The sequence below is a fragment of the Palaemon carinicauda genome, chromosome 3 (assembly GCF_036898095.1).
Source record: "Palaemon carinicauda isolate YSFRI2023 chromosome 3, ASM3689809v2, whole genome shotgun sequence".
Taxonomy (NCBI): domain Eukaryota; kingdom Metazoa; phylum Arthropoda; class Malacostraca; order Decapoda; family Palaemonidae; genus Palaemon; species Palaemon carinicauda.
In genome coordinates, this window is record NC_090727.1 from 145,928,261 (window position 1) to 145,946,582 (window position 18,322).

Consider the following 18,322-nt stretch of genomic DNA (forward strand, 5'->3'; position numbering starts at 1 on the left):
CGTATTAGTAGGCATGCAGTTAATTCTAATAGTCAGGCCTTCTCCAGCATGAGGCTCATTACTACTTAGTATTCTAGAAGTTTTATTCCAGTTGTGACTAAGTTGTGGAATGATCTTCCTAATCGGGTGGTTGAATCTGTAGAACTTCAAAAGTTTAAAGTTGCCGCAAATATTTTTATGTTGAACAAGCTAATGTAAGTCTTTTTATAGTTATACAGTATATGAATTATCTGTTTTAATGTTGTTAATGTTTTTTAAAATATTTAATTTAAATTTTTCGTTACTTCTTATATCGTTTATTTATTTACTTGTTTCCTTTCCTCACTGGGCTATTTTCCCTGTTTGAGCCCTTGGACTTATAGCATCTTGCTTTTCCAACTATGGTTATAGCTTGGCTAATAATAATAATAATAATAATAATAATAATAATAATAATAATAATAATAATAATAATAGTAGTAGTAGTAATAGTAGTAGTAGTAGTAGTTATAAAGAGACAACAGGCTTGATTATCATTATCATTACAATTGTTAAATAAAAAAAAAAATATTGAAATTTTATTCACTCATCTATTATGGTCATTAAAGCTTAATCTATTGATGGTTGTTAAAGCTTTAACTATTAAGTTGAGATTTTGTACTCTGAAGTGGTGCCAAAATAGCTCCTTGCCAAAATAATGAGTGCCAAACTGTGTATCACCACAACGATAGAACCAAATGATCTTTGTCAAAAAAGCGCTGCAAGTAATATTATTTATACTGTAATTGCTACTTAAATTTTTGTAAAACTGGTTTCATTCCATATTCAATTTTTAAAATGCATATTTAAAAACTGTAATAGCACGTCCCTGAACTTCAGTAAATATTAGATTCCATTTAGGACAGCTGTAATCAAGATCTGTTCTTGATTGACAGGATCCTGTGGATGATTTTGTGTTCTCAATAAAGTTTGCTCTTAATAATGAAAATTTTATGCTTTTAAAAGATATATTGCCTTGACTGAACTGCAGCTAAATATTATGTAAAGCAATGGTTAGTATGTTGTAGAATAATGAATTCACTATTTATTATTTTTTGTGTGACATTAGTAAGACAAATTTTCAAGGAATGCATTGTCTTGTTTTTCAGCATGTCTGGTAGAATTCTGCAAGAGGAACGGGTGAATGGTGTGTATTGTCACAGTTTGCTTAACTTGTCTTTTACCTCTATGTTGGCACAGTACAGAAAATTATTGATGTCTGCTTACGGTCCTAAAGCAGGTACACTTTTGATTACTAATGCCGTTGGAAGGAGTACTCTAGCATCATCTTCAGTTGATATTACAAAACAGTTGTCTTTTGCTCATCCCTGTGCTAAGTATATCAATGCATTAATTTCTGCACAAAATACATCTTGTGGTCTAAGTGGATTATACACTGGGATCCTTTGTGTACGACTTTTAGAAGAAGCTCTCTGTTGTGAAGGGAACACACCCCATTACGTAATTGCAGATGTTTGTGAATGGATAATAGACCAGCTTCTGACTCAGATGGCTCAGTTTCCTGATCAAGTTGTAATAGATATGGATATTGGAGACATTCAGCAGGTGTCATCCTTTGTCAAAACTATTTTGAGCTCAAAGGCAAGCTTAAATCTGACCAAGGCAGAAATGGACAATTTTAGCATTCAAATTGTTAGAGCTTTTTTGAAAAGCATTCCAGAGGAAGGTTTCACAACCAAATTTGGTCATGTGAATGTTTTACAAGGTCCACCGGGATCAGATGCTAGAGTTTTTGAAGGTTTGCTCTATAGTTTACCTGAGTTTGATACAAATTTTTCTAAGAAAATTACCCAACTGCCTAAAGTTATCAATGTTCTACTGTTTGCAGTTCCTTTGTCGCCTGATGTAGGAAAAGACATTAATTTACTTTGGACAGGCAGTTATTCAAAAGAGGAAAGCTTTATCATTAACCTGGTTTTCTATCTGTTGTCCATTTTAAGGGACAAAGATGTTCATGTGCTTGCAAACCAAAAATACATCCATCCAGCAATCAAGTTTGAACTAGAGCGTAAAGGTTGCATAGTACTGGAAAGACTTGGAACAGTAGCCACAGATTCTCTAATGAAACTCAGTGGTTGCCAGGCTGTTACGAATCTAAGTGATTTAAAGCAAGAGACAAGCAGTGCTGTCTTGGGGAAACTATCATCAATACAGCATTTGGGCCTGAGAGGGAAAAACTATATACTCTTGAAGCAGGATTCAAGTTACTTATCTACCCTTTTGCTCCCAGAAGTGAGTCATTCCATCGAAGGAACCTTAAAGGTAAGTTTATGTAGCCTGAATGTTTTTTGAGCAAAGGAGAAAATATCTAAGCATTTTCAGGAAATATTTCCATAAACTTTGTGCCACTATACCAGTATATCAGTATATCAAATTGATGGGAATTGAATATAAACACACTATGATAAAATATTTTGTCCCTTTGTATGGGAAACCAAATTTATGTATAATAAATTACTATACTGTACATAATTTCTAAAGTTTGAAACTTTATACCAAGTAGTTCATTTTATCTGATGCTTTGTGGATCTGGTCTAAGGATAAATAAGCAAATATTTTTGGTAACCAAACCTTAGAAGGAACCAATTTTATAAGCAATGAAATCAGTTATACTGTATAGAAAATCTAATAACCAGTAACGTGTGTTTAGTAACAAATACCAGATAAAATAGTATAGCTTGCACTAGAATATTCAATTCATTCCACTTGTAATATCAGTTCCACGTATTTTATTGCCTAAAAGGAATTCTACTTCACAGTTTGCTTTCAATTCAAGATATACTGTACATAAGCAAAATGCATGTCTAAATTAGTAGCCATACAAAAACCACTATGATAATGAAGCTGATAAGTAAAAAGGTCTGTTGAGGGGAGACCATGTAATTTTTTGATAAAGCACCTTAAACAAAAAAAGAAATAATAGTCCGAAGAGTGAACCTCAGGTATTTTTTTAATTACCTCTGCCAATGAAGTTGGAAGGTTATGTCTTACCCCCTGTTTGTGTTTGTTTGTGAACACCTTCCTGTTTACAATTTAAATTGTAGAGTAATGAAACTTGCAGGGATTAACTGTTATTTAAAGAACTGGAAATTATTTAATTTTGGAAGGTCAAGGTCAAGGTCATGGTCAACCAAAATGTCAAATTCATGTAATCAGCCATAAGTTTGGACATTGTTGTCACAGAGACTTCAAACTTGGTTTATATTTGTGTGCATGAAAATCCACACCAATGATACATGTTAAGATCAAAGGTCAAGGTTGGGTCCAAGGTCAAGATTGAGTCCAAGGTCAAGGTCAAGCATAAGGTCAAATTGCGGTCATCAACCATACGGCCACAATTTTAACCACAAAGTAATGAAACTTGCAGGGATTTTAAAGTGTAATGTATAGCGCTGGAAATGATTAAATTTTGGAAGGTCAAGGTTACGGTCGAGCAAAACGTCCATATCACGTTATCAGGCTTAAGTTTGGACATCCTTGTCACAGAGACTTCAAACTGGGTTCATATTTAAGTGTATGAAAATCCACATCAATTGATACATGTTAAGGTCAAAGGTCAAGGTTGTTTATGGGTAGATTATGATAAATAACTTTGTTTGTTCCAACACGGAGTACTTACCTCAAACTACTTTCTTAGGAGTATCTGGGATCTCCTCCCCAACCGACCAAGAATTTTGCGTAGTTTTCCCTATCTCCGTTTTCCCTTGTCGGGTCCCTCCGTGGCGGATGGATACTCGCCTTGAGGCAACCCGGGGTCAGCGTGCGAGAGAGCGCTGCTAGGTCTAAGTCGTCAGTAAGTGTCTGGTCGCGGAGTAGATCACATCTCGCCGCTCTCTCTCACATCCCGTCCAACCCGCCATTGTGTTCCACGTGTTCCCTTTGTGTTTCCCCATCCTTTCCTTGTGTTACTTGTGTTGCTTGTGTGTTCGTGTATTCCCTTATGGAATCTCAGTGTCATTGTCCCCTGCCTTCACGTGTCCGGAGTGTGAGTTCTGGTCGGAGTTGCAGTAGACCTTATTCGCGACGAAGAAAAGAAGGTGCCCAAACGGTCTCCTAGGAAGGCGGGCATCAGCTGGCCCTTGACGTCGCCTTCAGCGCCTTCAGAGAGAGGTTCTCCTTCCCCTTCCCCTACCCAGAGTAGGGGTCGAGGTAAGTCCGTTGCGGGGAAACGGCCAATTGCCGTTCCCCATGAGTCTGATATCGGGGATGCTAATTGTGTTGGGCCTACGCAGACGAGTGGGGGTTCTGCTAGTGTGGCAGAAATGTGTACCGTGGACAAGGTTCTGGTGCCTGCAGGACCCGTCTCCAGTGAAGACCTGGTGTGGGGGAGGCCTGAAACAGCTCCTTCCCCCCCCATCGTGGCAGTATTTTGCAGGTACAGCGGTTTCCGGGGGCGGGCGAGACAAAGAAAGGAAGACCACATGCTCTTCAGACCCCGACTCCATTGTGTGGACGGCGCCAAGGACGCCCTTCAGGTCCCCCATGCGGCAAGAAGAGGAGTTTGAGGCTGGTTTGCCTCTCAAGGGGCACTACGCACGCCCCCGGCGCCCTTGGCGTCGCTTCCGCCGGACTTCATGCAGCCCGTCACCCTGGTAGCAAAATTACGAGCCCCTAGGGTAGTGGCAGAAGACACGGAGGACTCTGACAGCTCCTCTTCATCTTCCTTGGATGATTCCTCGTCCTACAGCTCGTCATCGTCGGAGGATTCCAGCGGCCGGGAGGCGAGAAGGAAGAGGAAGAGATCCAAGAGGAAGAAGGCGAGCTCATACGCAGGCCCTTCGAGGAAGAAGGCCAAGATCACGAGAAGGAAGCGTAAGAAGAAGAATTCTTCCAGGAGGAAGTACAGTATATTAGAGTGGCTTTTCCCCCTTGCGGGTCGAGCAGGGCTCCTGCCGCTCCAGTGCCTGCCTTGGTGGCCGCTGGAGCCGCTTCCGCGCCCTTGCCCAGTGTCTCTTCGGCTCTGTCCGCCCGTCAGATGCAGCCGTTGGCACACTTCAACTTTTCCTTGCCCTTGCCCGGCAAGTCACCGGCTCCATCCGTCCAGCGGAGGCAGTCGCGGGCGCGACCCAGCAACGCGGCGCCCATGTCCTTTGTCTCATCGGCTCCGTCCAAGCAGCCGCTGGCATAACAAGGAAGTTACTCCACGGATTTCCCCGGGAGGGGGTAGACCTATGACGGCTACCTCCACCCCGGCGGGTCCATCCGTGACGGAGGCAGCTGCTCCATCAACCCGGCCTGAAGTAAGGGATACGTCCGCCCCCACGGATCCATCCGTGATCGAGGATGCAGCCGACACGGAGGATCAAGTGGTAGAGGGTTTGTTGAACACCGGCGAGTGTTCCCCAGATGAGGTGTCCTCCTACAGGAAGGTCCTGGCTCTGGTCCGGCACCATCACAGGTTAGACAAGCCTCAACCATCGTCAGAGCAGGCTTGGCTTTCGGGTTTGGGGAGGATGGTGGACAATCCCGTGCAGCAGAAGCCATCCTTGACCCTACCTCTAGCGCCCGACGTAGCCCTGGGCATGGAACATGTCGACCAGTTTGTAGCAGGGCATAAGAACTCCCTAAGAGCCCAAAGGTCCTTCAAGCTCCTGCCTGGACTAAGGACCCAGAAAAAGTTCTATGTGCCGGACGGCTGTCATGCAGGACCCCGCCACTTAGAAGAAGCCGTCGCAACCTTAAACCAGGGCAATACAGATGAAAGGAGCCTTACTGCCCCAGTGGTCTTCTCTCAAGCGGAGGCTGCCATGATGGAGGACTTCTCCCAAGATATAGTAAACGTGACCTCCTAGCTGGACTGGTGGGCGTGCACCTTAGCGGGGTTCCAACTATCCCACGACCTATCAGTGCCAGAGAACCAGGCCCTACTGCAAGACCTCATCCGTTCGGAGGGGAAAGCGATGAAATTCCTCACTTTCCAGTCACTAACCCAGATGGCAAACTGGGTTTTGAGGAGGAGGGATACAGTCCTTAACAGGCTTCCCCGTAGACTTCCTGAACGGGAGGCGAAATTCCTAAGGAATCCTCCGGTGTGGGGTGAGACCGTGTTCCCCCTTTCAGGCGGTAGCTGAAACAATGGAGAGAGTGGGCAAGCTTAAGGACTCATCGGAGCCCAGGCAGGCAGCGGCAAGACATCCTCCCCACAGGAGACCATCAGCGGACAGGGCCTACCCACCTACGCCACCGGCTAGACAGGAGGCCCCCTCCCCTTCCTGGCATCAATCTCCACAGCCCTCCCGCAGGAGCGGTGCCCCAGCCCAGGCCTCCTTTAGGCAGAAGTACTCAGGCTCAGGGAGAGGTCGCTCAAACCGTCTCCCCAGAAGGAGATAGGGAGAGAGGCCCCCTACACCTTCCCACGCCTCAGGTGGGGGGATGCCTCAAACGTTATTGGCAAGCATGGCGAGACAACAGTGCGGACCCATGGTCCGTGACAGTCCTCAGGGAGGGATACAGGATTCCCTTCCTGTCGGAACCGCCCCCTCTGATCCCTGAACATCGGGCGGAATGGCTGGCACCCAAAGATCACAAGAAGAGAGCAGCCTTGCAGGAAGAGGTGTCAGCCATGTTGAACAAGGGAGCTCTGCAACCCGTCCATGAATCGTCCCCAGGATTCTACAGCAGGCTCTTCCTGGTAGAGAAAGCTATGGGAGGTTGGAGGCCAGTCATCGACCTCTCGGCCCCGAACAAGTTTATCAGGAAGACGTCCTTCAAGATGGACACGCCGAAATCGGTGCTGGCATCCTTGAGAGAAGGGGATTTCATGATGTCCCTGGATCTCAAGGATGCCTATTTTCAGATCCCCGTACATCCCTCCAGCAGGAAGTTCCTCAGAGTGAAGTGGGGATCTCAGTCCCTACAGTTCAAGACCCTCTGCTTCGGCCTGTCAACGGCTCCTCAGGTGTTCACGAGGGTGTCCACCGTGGTATCAGCCTGGGCACACAAACAGGGCATCAGGCTGATCAGATATCTCGACAACTGGTTGCTACTTTCAGCCTCAGAGGCAGCCTTAAAGGAGCCGGGGGCGAAACTATTACAGTTCTGCAGGGATCTAGGGATCACCATCAACTTACAGAAGTCCCAGTTAGTCCCCACCACCAGGATGACGTACCTAGGGATGGTCCTGGACTCCCAGTTAGCGAAGGCATTCCCCTCCCAGGAGAGGCTGAACAACCTGGACCAAGTCATTCGTCCATTCCTGACAAATACAACAATGAGAGCCAAGGATTTGCGAGACTCATGGGACTCCTGAGATGTTGCTCTTCACGGACGCATCAAAGGAGGGGTGGGAAGCCCATCTACTCGAAGAGACGGCAGAGGGAAAGTGGTCCCTGGAGGAGAGGACCCTCCACATAAACTTGCTCGAGCTCCTGGCAGTTCAAAAGGCCCTCGCCACGTTCGCCCATCTACTTCGAGAAAACTCAGTAGCCCTCATGTGCGACAATGCCACCATGGTGACATACATAAAGAAGCAGGGAGGCCTGAGATCAAGGGAACTGTGCGACCTCACGGCTCAGATCCTGGAATGGGCCGAAAAGAACCACATCGTTCTCACAGCCAGGTTCATTCCGGGGAAGAGAAACGTACTGGCCGACGGCCTGAGCAGGGCAGGACAAGTACTGTACTGTAGTAGTGTCGGAATGGTCTCTACATCCTCAAGAAGTGCAGGAGGTTCTCCAGTTGTGGGGCTCACTAGTAAAAGACCTGTTCGCCATGAGGCTCAATGCTCAGCTACCAGTGTTCTGTTCTCCTGTGCCAGACCCGACAGCAGCGTTCGAGGACGCCTTCCAGCACTCGTGGGATGGTCTCGACGTATACGCCTTTCCTCCCTTCGGGATCCTCAGGCAGGTACTCAACAGGCTCAGACAGTCAAGGGCTACAAGGATGACTTTGGTAGCGCACTGGTGGCCAGAGAGGGAGTGGTTCGCGGATCTACAGGACCTGGCCACACTCCCTCCGTGGCCCCTTCCAGTAAGGGAAGATATACTACACCAGCCTCACTTCCGAAGGCTGCACGAAAACCCGCAATGCCTGCAGCTACAGGCATGGAGGTTATCAAGCGCCTGTTAAGGAAGGAAGGATTCTCGGAGAAGACAGCTTCAAGGATGTCAGGGTATCTTCGAAAGTCCTCGTGCGTGGTGTACCAGGCCAAGTGGGCCACGTTCGTGAAGTGGTGTGCCACACAGAACCTGAGACCCTTAGACGTATCAGTCCACAGGATTGCAGACTTCCAGGTTCACTTGAGGGACGACCTGGGGGTCTCCATTCCAGCTATCAAGGGGGTCTGTGCGGCATTGGGATAAGTTTTTCAACTCAGAGGCATTGACCTGGGGGCATCTCGCCACATTTCCATGCTCATCAGGAGTTTCGAGCAGTCTTGTTCCCCACTCACCTCTAGGGTTCCGCAGTGGGACGTATCTGAAATTGTATCTGAAATCATTTTCTAACTTTTGTTTCACACAACCATTGAGGTAAATTTAAAGTCTTGTTTTCTGTATAGGTTTCCTCTCATTAGCCATAGCATATTATGAGTGGGGTCCTTCCCAAGCGCCTGTGCCAGATATTGCCGCTAGACACATGATGTGACAGCACACTCTTAATGCAGTAAGGAAAGGGAAGATTTCCTGACAAGCAGGTGTAGTGTCTTTTGGTCTGTAGTGGGGAGGGGGATGTTGGTGTGCTTTGGAAAAGGAGGTCCATGGAAAGTGAGCAACAGTAGTTTAAGAGAATGAGTGGTGAAGGAGGCAAAACCCTAGACTGACATAAAGAGATAAAATACGAAAGAAAATGAATAAGTGAATTTAAAGTGAACAAGTTACGTCTCACCAGGTAAATTCTGAAATGCAATTAACACTTAGGTTCTGATTTCTTTTAGAGCCTCTGGTGGCATGATTGATAGCAACCTTGCCTTTTATTTGAAGAGACCAGGTTCCATCCTAATTTGAGACAAATTTTTATTAGAACAAGATATTGTGTTGATTTCCATCCATATTGACTCATGGGAAATTCAAATTAAAAGCTATCAATTAAGTCACCTGGTGGGTTGGAAAGTTGGGCAAAACTCGCTAGTAGGAAGAACTGTGATCTTACCAGGTAAATCCTGAACCAAGGTTCTAATTCAATTAGGGGTAGTGTAGGTCATTCAAAAGAGAGAACTCCTGATAGAATTCTCATGGAGGGAGACTCTCCTTCCAAGAAGTATCCCCATCCTCCTCTTCCTCCTACCAACCACGACTCTCCTCAAAGGTTAAATGTGATTTATTTTGTCAATATTTCTATTTCTTATTGTGAATTAAGTTTATATTCATTTCTGATGTTAAAGGGTAGAATTAGCTCACTAAATTACATTGAAAACTTTATAAATAAGTGTATATGTGTATTTATGGACATAAGGAATGCATCAAGTGAATATCTTATGTTTATCTTTTGAGTCAGCGTTTTTTATCATCTTGCACTTATTAATGTTTCATTACTTCATATGCTGTGATTTGGACCCTCTCAGTCCATCCATTCAGACTTATTGCTTATTTTGGGGACTTTATTTTTCTCCTTTGCTCATGATGTACTTTTTAAAAACCTCGATCAATCATAACTCATTTAGATACATGGTTATGCCACCTCTGCTATGAGGGAGATCATTGAGATTATATTTCTTTTCCTCTGAAGTAATGAAGCTCTCTCAGTTTAATAGTACCTATACTTCATTACAATACTCATACTGAAGGAAAATGAATTTTTTTCATTTTTTAAACCTACTAGGAAATGACGGAAAGCTGTCTTGCTGCCCTGAAGATGGTTGTTGTTGATGGAAAAGTTGTTGCTGGAGGTGGATGTTTGGAGACCTGGCTTGCAACACAAGTGACCCATTTGGTGAAAGTGAACAAGGATTTTCTTGCATCCATGATAGAAGTCCCAAATCATCACATCATTAGGGTAGGTTCTTTCTTGAAATATCTTTTGTAAGTAAGTAGAATGATGTAAATGATACAGGAAAGTAGAACAACAGAAATTAAGAATAAAAACTTGTTTAATAAATACCAAGTTTAAAGATTTATAGGAAGGGACAAAGTAGAAAATCTTTTAATGATCATTTGATGATCAAGTATTATGAGGCCTTTAAAAATCTCGTCACCACTCCACATTTTTGCAATAGATGATGATCTTCAAACAAAGCAGAATTGTTCCCATACTAACAAACCTTCCGTTATTTATGTGGATATTCTTTCAGCGGCAGCTGGAGGTGGCCATTTGACTTGAAATGCGAGGTGGCAACCCTGCGTAACTGCTTAGTGGGTAGGCAGGGGGTGGCTGGGTGGGGGGGGTACCCAGTCCCCTCTATATATATTCTCACAGCTGTGAGAGATGTCACTTTTTCTTTTGGCTCAGTAGAGATTGGACGTGTCCGTTCTCCTGACTGTCATTGGACCTTTTGATTTTTGCTTTCTCTTTTCAGGTGTGCGTGTCCTTCTTCAGCGATCGCCTTCATCATGTGAATGTGTCCAGGGGGGGAGAGCCTGGAGGTGGACGACCCCTTAGACTTGGAAGATGAAAATCTTCGAAAGGCGGCCAGTCCGAACTATCACTCCGTACAGGAGAGGAAAGAGTTGGAACATACCTTTTGGCAGGTCCTCGCCTGTATGAGCGCCATTAACAGGCTGTCTACTCCTGGTTCCACCACCCAGGAAGGGAAGGATGTGGTGCTTGATGAGATTTTCAAGACCCAGAAGCCATCTAGGTCCAGTGCAATTTTGTCCTGGTCCAAAGGTCTGACAGCTGCCAAGAGGAAAGCTATACAGTATCTCAGATAGCCGGAACTTCCAGTTCCTTGAGGGCAGGTTCCTCCTCTCGATCTCTGCCACTTCCTTTTGTGTTACAAAGGAAGTGTTACGAGATTGAAGGGAACCACACTCCACCATTACCCTCGACCCTTTGATAGAGTCCATAACGAAGTGAGTTTCCACTCAGACCCTCTCCTCTCTGATGACCTCACTGTCGGCGCTTGTGGTCCTAAACATAGTGAGAGGCGTGAAGTATGCCATGCTGGCTGCTTCATGGCTGGATTTATGGTTGGGATTACTAGGCTTCATGGTTCGCTCCCACAATTTGTCGAAGGAGTCGGCCAGGAAGACAGAGTCCTTCTTACTGTCAGGTACCCGAACTCTTAAGTTCTTCTCTCTTTGTTCCAGAGGAGATAGAGAGGGCTGCTGAGCGATGGAGGAAATCGTTCAACGATTCTCCCCTCCATTGGGCCATGACATCTCGGTCCTATGGTAGACCTTCCCAGTCTTCTTGGCCTCAGCAAGCACCTTCCTCTAACCAGTCATCTGCTAGGTCCTTGGGACCTTCTAAGGTGTCTAAGCAGCCCTCTCAGTCCAAGGGACAGAATGGGTCCTTCAGAGGAAAGAAGGGAGCTAAGGAGTAATTTAAGGTTCATTCACGAAGGAAAGATATACCAGGTCAAGGTTCTATGCATCGGTCTTGTGACAGTCCCTCAGGTGTTTACAGTACCAGAGTGTGCACCCCAGTGTCTTTTTGGGCTCATAAGAATGGCATCTGTCTTCTCAGATATCTGGACGACTGACTGATCTTAGTAGACTCGTAGACGACCTTTCTTTGTCCCCGAGATATGCTTTTCAAGTTTTGTCAGGATATAGGGGCCCTGATAAATCGCGAGAAGTCATCACTGCAATCTTCACAGAGACTGGTATACATCGGAATGATCATAGACACCGTGCTAGAGAAAGTCTTCCCATCAGACAAAAGAGTACACAGGCTGAAGTAAGTGGCTGCTTCCTACCTCAGGAAAGAAGTTCTTCCGGCCTCTTGTTGGTTGAGTCTGTTAGGCCATATATCTTCTCTCATCCGTCTTGTTCCAAACAGCGGCCTCAAGATAAGATCCTTGCAATGGTATCTGAAGTCCGTGTGGAACTAACACTTTGACCCACCGGACCCTCGAGTTCCCATAACTCAGGGTCAGGTGACGGATTTGAGTTGGTGGATGGTATACGAAAACCTACGGCAGGGCCAGAATCTTCTCGTTCCCCCTCCAGATTTGTTGCTCTTCACAGATGCATCAAAAAAAGGGTGGGGGCTCACCTGCTGCACCATAAGATCTCTGGCCTGGTGGTCAAAATCAGAAAGGGACCAGCACATAAATCTTCTAGAGATGAAAGCATCCTACCTGGCTCTTCATCAGTTCCAACAGTTGCTGGCAGGTCACTCTGTGGTGTTGATGAGCGACAACACCACAGTAGTGGCTTACATAAACAAACAGGGCGGTACCTTTTCGCAGCCTCTATGCCATCTTGCAATAAAGATCCTCAGATGGTCAGAAGAATATTTGGTGGCTCTATCAGCTCGCTTCATTCCCGGCAAGAGGAATGTGCTCACGGACAATCTGAGCAGAGCGACAGTAGGCTTCGAATGGTCTTTGAATCGTCAGATAGCCAACAAAGTGCTGACTTTGTTGGATTCCCCGACTGTAGACCTGTTCTCAACATCTCTGAACAGCAAGCGTCCGCTTTGCTGTTCTCCAGTCCCGGACCCTTAGGCTCTATGGCAAGATGCATTCCAACAATGGTGGGATAACATCGACGTGTACTCCTTTCCTTCGTTTTGTCTGATGAGAAGACTGCTCAACAAAACCAGAGCGTCCAAAGATCTATTGATGACCCTTGTAGCTCCGCTATAGCATCACGCAGTGGTTCCCAGACCTCCTGTAACTTCTCATAGATTGACTGAGAGAACTCCCTCCACGACCAGAGTTACTCAAAAAGCAATACGCAAACATCTTCTACAAGACCGTGAAGTCGGTTCGACTTCACACATGGAGACTATCCAGCGTCTTCTCACGCAGAAGGGCTTTTCACGACAAATTGCGGAGCAAATGTCTGGACACTTGCTTAGGTCCTCAGCTTTGGTCTACCAGGCTAAGTAGAGAGTCTTCTGTGGTTGGTATCTTGGAAGAAATATCTCTCCACTCAATGCCACTATTCCAGTAATAGCGGAGTTTCTTGTATACCTTTGGGAGGAAAAGCTCCTTTCAGTATCAGCGGTGAAAGGCTATCGTTCAGCCTTGAGCCTCGCCTTCAGGCTGAATGGAGTGACATTTCCTCTTAGTTGGAACTTTCTTTACTCATACGGAGTTATGAGATCACTTGCCCCAAGTCAGAGATCAGGCCTCCTCCTTGAAACGTGGTTCACACCTTGGAGTCCCTAAAAGGACCTCTCTACGAACCATTAGGCCATGCAACTGACCAAAATCTCACTTTGAAGAGGGCTTGCTTTAGCCTGGGAAAAGTGTCTGTGAACTTCATGGCTTCTCACATGACATCGCCCATAGAAGGGAATTGGGGGAAGTAACGCTCAGCTTCGTCCCTGAGTTTATTGCTAAGACTCAAAATCTGGGGCTGCTGGACCTTAGATTCGAGGCCTTTCAGATTGCGAGTCTTCGTTCTGTAACCAACGACCCAGATCAGTTGTTACTTTGTCCAGTGAGGAGTTTAAGATACTATCTTAAACGCACTGCAGCAACACGGCCCAGACTAACATCGCTGTTTGTTAGTTCAGGCAGAGTAAAGAGGAAGATCACAAAGAATACAGTTTCCTCCTGGATTTGCCAAGTGATTGAAAGAGCCTTGGCTCTAGATCCTCCTCAGGCTTGTCGACCTAGAGCCCATGACGTCAGGGAAATCAGTACTTCCCTATCGTTCAAACGCAACTTTTCCGTGTTGCAGGTTTTCCAAGCGGGTGTGTGGAACACACAAACCACATTCACAGCCCATTACCTCAAAGACGTGACTCACTGGAAGCTTGATACGTTAACTATCGGTCCTGTGGTGGCTGCTTAATAAGAGGTTTAAGATACCTCAAGCTCCTTGATGGACAAGTAGCAGTTGGTTGAGGGTATTGGCTATCCAGGTTAAGATTAGAAGGAATGAGAAGAATGTCTGGCTTTCCTTAATTCATCTTCCTCTCTCTTTGGGTACAGCACCATGGGTCCCTCTGCACAAAATTATCACTTCCCTTGTGTAGCCTAGTAAAAGTCATAAAATTTTAATACTGTCCACGTCCCCATTACTTCTGTGAGGGAGCAATGGAATATGTCTTGTTGTTTTTTCCTATTTAAAACTCAGACGTTTTATACAAATAACAGCCTCTACTTTACTAAATTGCACAGGCCTAGTATAGTTCAGCGAGGTGTCAAAGTTTTCCCCAGACCACAGTCATATACTGTACTAGGTAAAACTGGGTCAATGTCCATGCCAGATCTAGGACTTCCACCCACCTAAGAGTGAGTCATCCACATAAATAACGGAAATAACTTTCTTTAAATCTCCCTGTTAATATGACAAATTCGGAGATACAGTAATTTGTATTTTTCCCTAACTAATGCAAACCTGGAGTTAATTACATAAATTAGCCCATCAACACCTGTCCCCCAATAAATTGTGACGTCTCACAGCTGTGAGAGTGTAGGGTATATAGAGGTGGCTGGGTACCCCCCCCCCCCCCCCCCCCGGCCATCTCCTGCCTACCCGCTAAGCAGTTAGGCAAGGTTGCCACCTTGCATTTAAAGTCTAATGGCTACCCCCAGCTGCCATTGAAAGAATATCTGCATAAATGATTCCAGGTTTGTATTAGTTAGAGAAAAATACAAATTATCTCTGAATTTGTCATATTAAAAGGGAGATTTAAAGAAAGAGTAGGCTGTTTTGTCATGTGACCTACGTTTTTGGTCATAGAACATTCTGATGATATTATGTTCAGTCTTTGGACAAGAATTATAGACATAATCATCAAATAATCTCAATATATTAACAATGTATCTTTCAGAAACAGATAAACAATGTTACAAGGGAATTCTATGTTTTTACAACCTTGTTTATATACAGTACTAAGTTAAAGTATTTGGATTATACACCCTTCAGATAACTACGGTAGTTAATCTTAAGGTAAAGGTCAGACCTTTTATTTTATTCACAGTATATAGATACTGTAAAATACTGTAAAAGACCTTATCTGTGATATAGTATAATTTTTACTTCCTCTTCAGTGTTAAATTCACTCACTTTAATTGTTTTCCAGTAACAAATTGTATTAATAGGTTTTATCATTTTTCTGCGGGTGACTATTATGGACCAGTTTATGGAGTATAGCAATTCTAAAGTTTGGTCCCTTCATACAAACTTTAGCAACTACTGTATACTAAATTAAGCGCAGATGACCTCAAAAGTCATATCTGGTGGATTACAGAATATAAAGGTTTTGAAAGTATTACTTGTTTTGACACGAAATACAAACCCTCGTTCTTTACCTAGGGGATACATTCAGCGTGAGATGGTGTTCAGGTCATAATAACTTTGATCAAGGTGGCAGCCAACCTCTCAACAGAAGTAGGGGTAGCAGGAGACACTTCCACCATCTTTCGCACACTCGCTAACTCAACTACTTGATTTGGCCTTTGTAGAGAGTGGATGTACTTGACTGCCTCTTTGTTTTATGTTCACCATATGTTATAACTTTTTGTTTTTCTCATTTCTGGTGTGATTGCGCTGTTTTCCAAGAAAGATAGGCGCACCTTTGTCCGGGCATGTTCCAGTCTTCCTTAGAGAGGGACCCTCATCTGTTTTTCCATCATGCAGAGGACACCCCTGCAAAGAGGAGTCTCCTTGTGGTGAGTGTTGATAGTGGCCATCCTTCCAGTGGGAATGGTTCTTTTGAAGAAGGAAGAAGTAGAAAATGGATTCTTCACCTTGAGCTCTGCCTCCAAAGCCAAGATACCCAGACTTACTTTTTCTTCCACCAGAACCCCCCTCCTGCCTCTGCTCGTTCAGTCTCTGAAGGGCAAACAACAGAGAGATATGTGCCTTTGACCCTCTGAATGACTTTTGGGTCTGGAAGATCCCGTTACTTCACATGGAGAAACAGTGGTGCCTTCCTACTGTGAGAGTCCTACCTTGATGCTCTTTGTGAGCTGTAGCCATCCTTGGGACTTTCGGGTTCCCCCTGGAAGGATCGGCTACTGAAGATGTTGAAGCGTGGTGCACAGCAGGAGCCCGAATCTTCTACCGGGATTGTCCTTGGCCTTTCCCCTTCCCGTGCCAAGGGACGAGAGTCCCTTCTCACCGGCCCTGTGCCCCAATCCTTTTCTTCCTTTGTAGTTCCCCTTTTCCTGCTCGCGCTTCCCCCATGGTGAGCGGGCATACATCTGTGTAAGGCTCGCCCTAGTTCCTGTCAAACTTTAACCAAGGCTTTGCGTTGGAAGCCTAGGAGGGGCACTCCAGCCAGGAAATATCTTTTATCTTAGGACTAGTAGTGGATTGAAATCTCTCTCATTATTGGAGTCTTACAGACTTTCTCCAGGCGAGGTAGACCACTCAGCATCTCCCATTCCACTCCAGGGACTTTCTTCCACCTCCCTGTAAGTCTCCCGGATCTCTCAGTTCTCTGAATCTTCCCAAGCACGGGAAGTTCCCAAACCTCCAGGAACTTTTCCGAAGGAGGCACATAGCCTCCTTGCCTCCTTCACAGGCAAGTCCCAGTGTCAGAAAGATATGAATTCTCTCCTGAAGAGTTGGGTGTCAAAAGTAGTTGATGATCCCACTCCGCCCTTCAGCAGAGAATTCAGCAGACCATTGCTACTACTTCAGCACTCCCAGGGTGCTTCTCCCAGCCCTTTTTCCCTTACTTAAGCTTACATTGACGATCATGACCTACCCTTGGCTTAGCCTGTTATGAGCCAGGAGGTTGATATATTACACAACAGCTATTCTGACTTCAGATGGTACACTGCCACCACCCGCCAGCCCTAAAGCTCCATCCACCGAGCAAGGTGAGTGGAAATCAGCCTTCCTTCAAGTCCTGGCTTGTATTCACATGGATAACTTTCTTTGTGAACCTTCCTATTTCACCACCGAAGGGCGAGGTACAACCCTAGATGTTGATAATATTTTTTTTTGTTATAAGTCAAGAACCAGTTGGCTTCAATGATTAAAACAGGATGACTGCCAGATATGTATTTAGATAAACAATTCTATTGTTAAGAATATATTTTTTATCATTATAGGGCACTGTATTGTGTATTCTTAAATTATGATTGTATTTGTGATTTTGCTTAGTTCTACACTTCTGGAGAAGGGTTTTTATTCTTTCATTCTACCCTGTTTCGAGTATTGTTCTCCTTTCTGGTTTTCAGCTGCCGATTCTCATTTTAATTTGTAGGACGGAAACTTCCGGTCTATTAAATTTCTTTTGTTCCGTAACTGGAATACAAACCACGCTATTTAATAGGGGTTTTACTTTCGGCGTAGCTGAAATGACAAGCCATTAATTTTTAACGAGGGTTTACTACCCACACTGCTAGTTAGCGGGGTTAGGGGAGGGTAGCTTGCTACCCCCCTCCCCCTCACACACCTGTGCTTGAGCTTACTTTGCTCTCGGCTCAGATGGTGGTCGGACGTGTCCGCTCTTATCCTCGCCGTCATTTGGCAGCCATTTAATTGCTTTTGTCTTTTCTGTTTCTAGTTCTGTATATGTGAAGTTGGCCTCTGCGATCATGCGCACCTGCCCTGGGTTTCCTGACCACCCCTGTGGAACATTCATGTCGGTGGTCGAGACTGATCCTCACGCCCTTTGTCCTTCTTGTAGGGGCCAACGGTGTGATAGCAACAACAACAGTAGTGAGTGTAGGGAGTGGTCTACCTCCCAGTGGGAGAGGTTTTCGCGACGACGCAAGAAGTCTAAATGGGATATTTGTCCTTCGAAGGTTGCTTCGAAAGGAGAAAAACCCAAGGCCTCTTCTTCCGTTGCCCAAACCTCCTCTGAAGCTCCCACTCGGTCGGTCTCTTTCGAGAGACCGTCGAGTGGTAGCATAGACCGATGTATTGTTTACCAACCTCAGGACTCGAGAGATGACGTTGCTTCCCCTAGTGAAGCAACTCCACCTCTCCCCCCGGGGGAGGATATGTCACTAACCTCCCTTTTCCAGCTTTGGTCCTCCTTGGGGCTTACAGGTTTGCCCTCCAAGGAGGTTTTGCTTAACTACATCCGATTGGGTGCCACTGTCAAGCATTCGTCGTCACCGTCAGAGGTTGATCCTCTGTCTCTTGTCGACGTTGTGGTGCCAGAGGTATCCAATGCGGTATCGCCCATCACCTCTTCCACTCCAAACTCTACGGTAGCTGACGGCTTAGTTTCTCCCGTTCCTGTTCAACTTACGAGGGAGAAACTAAGTCCATCGTCAGTCTCTCCTACTAGTGTTTCTCCCCCTCTGGGGAGGTCACTT

At 45.4% G+C, this 18,322-nt stretch overlaps 1 protein-coding gene across 1 annotated transcript in view; it reads left to right on the forward strand.

Moving 5' to 3' along the window:
* Nucleotides 1-18,322, forward strand: part of LOC137638596 (molecular chaperone MKKS-like) — an 84,441-nt gene that overhangs the window by 56,681 nt on the left and 9,438 nt on the right. The window contains exons 4-5 of the mRNA XM_068370807.1: nt 1,128-2,301; nt 9,796-9,969. Of these exons, the coding sequence (XP_068226908.1) occupies nt 1,129-2,301; nt 9,796-9,969 (1,347 nt within the window). The 5' untranslated portion in view covers nt 1,128. The remainder of the gene's footprint in view (nt 1-1,127; nt 2,302-9,795; nt 9,970-18,322) is intronic.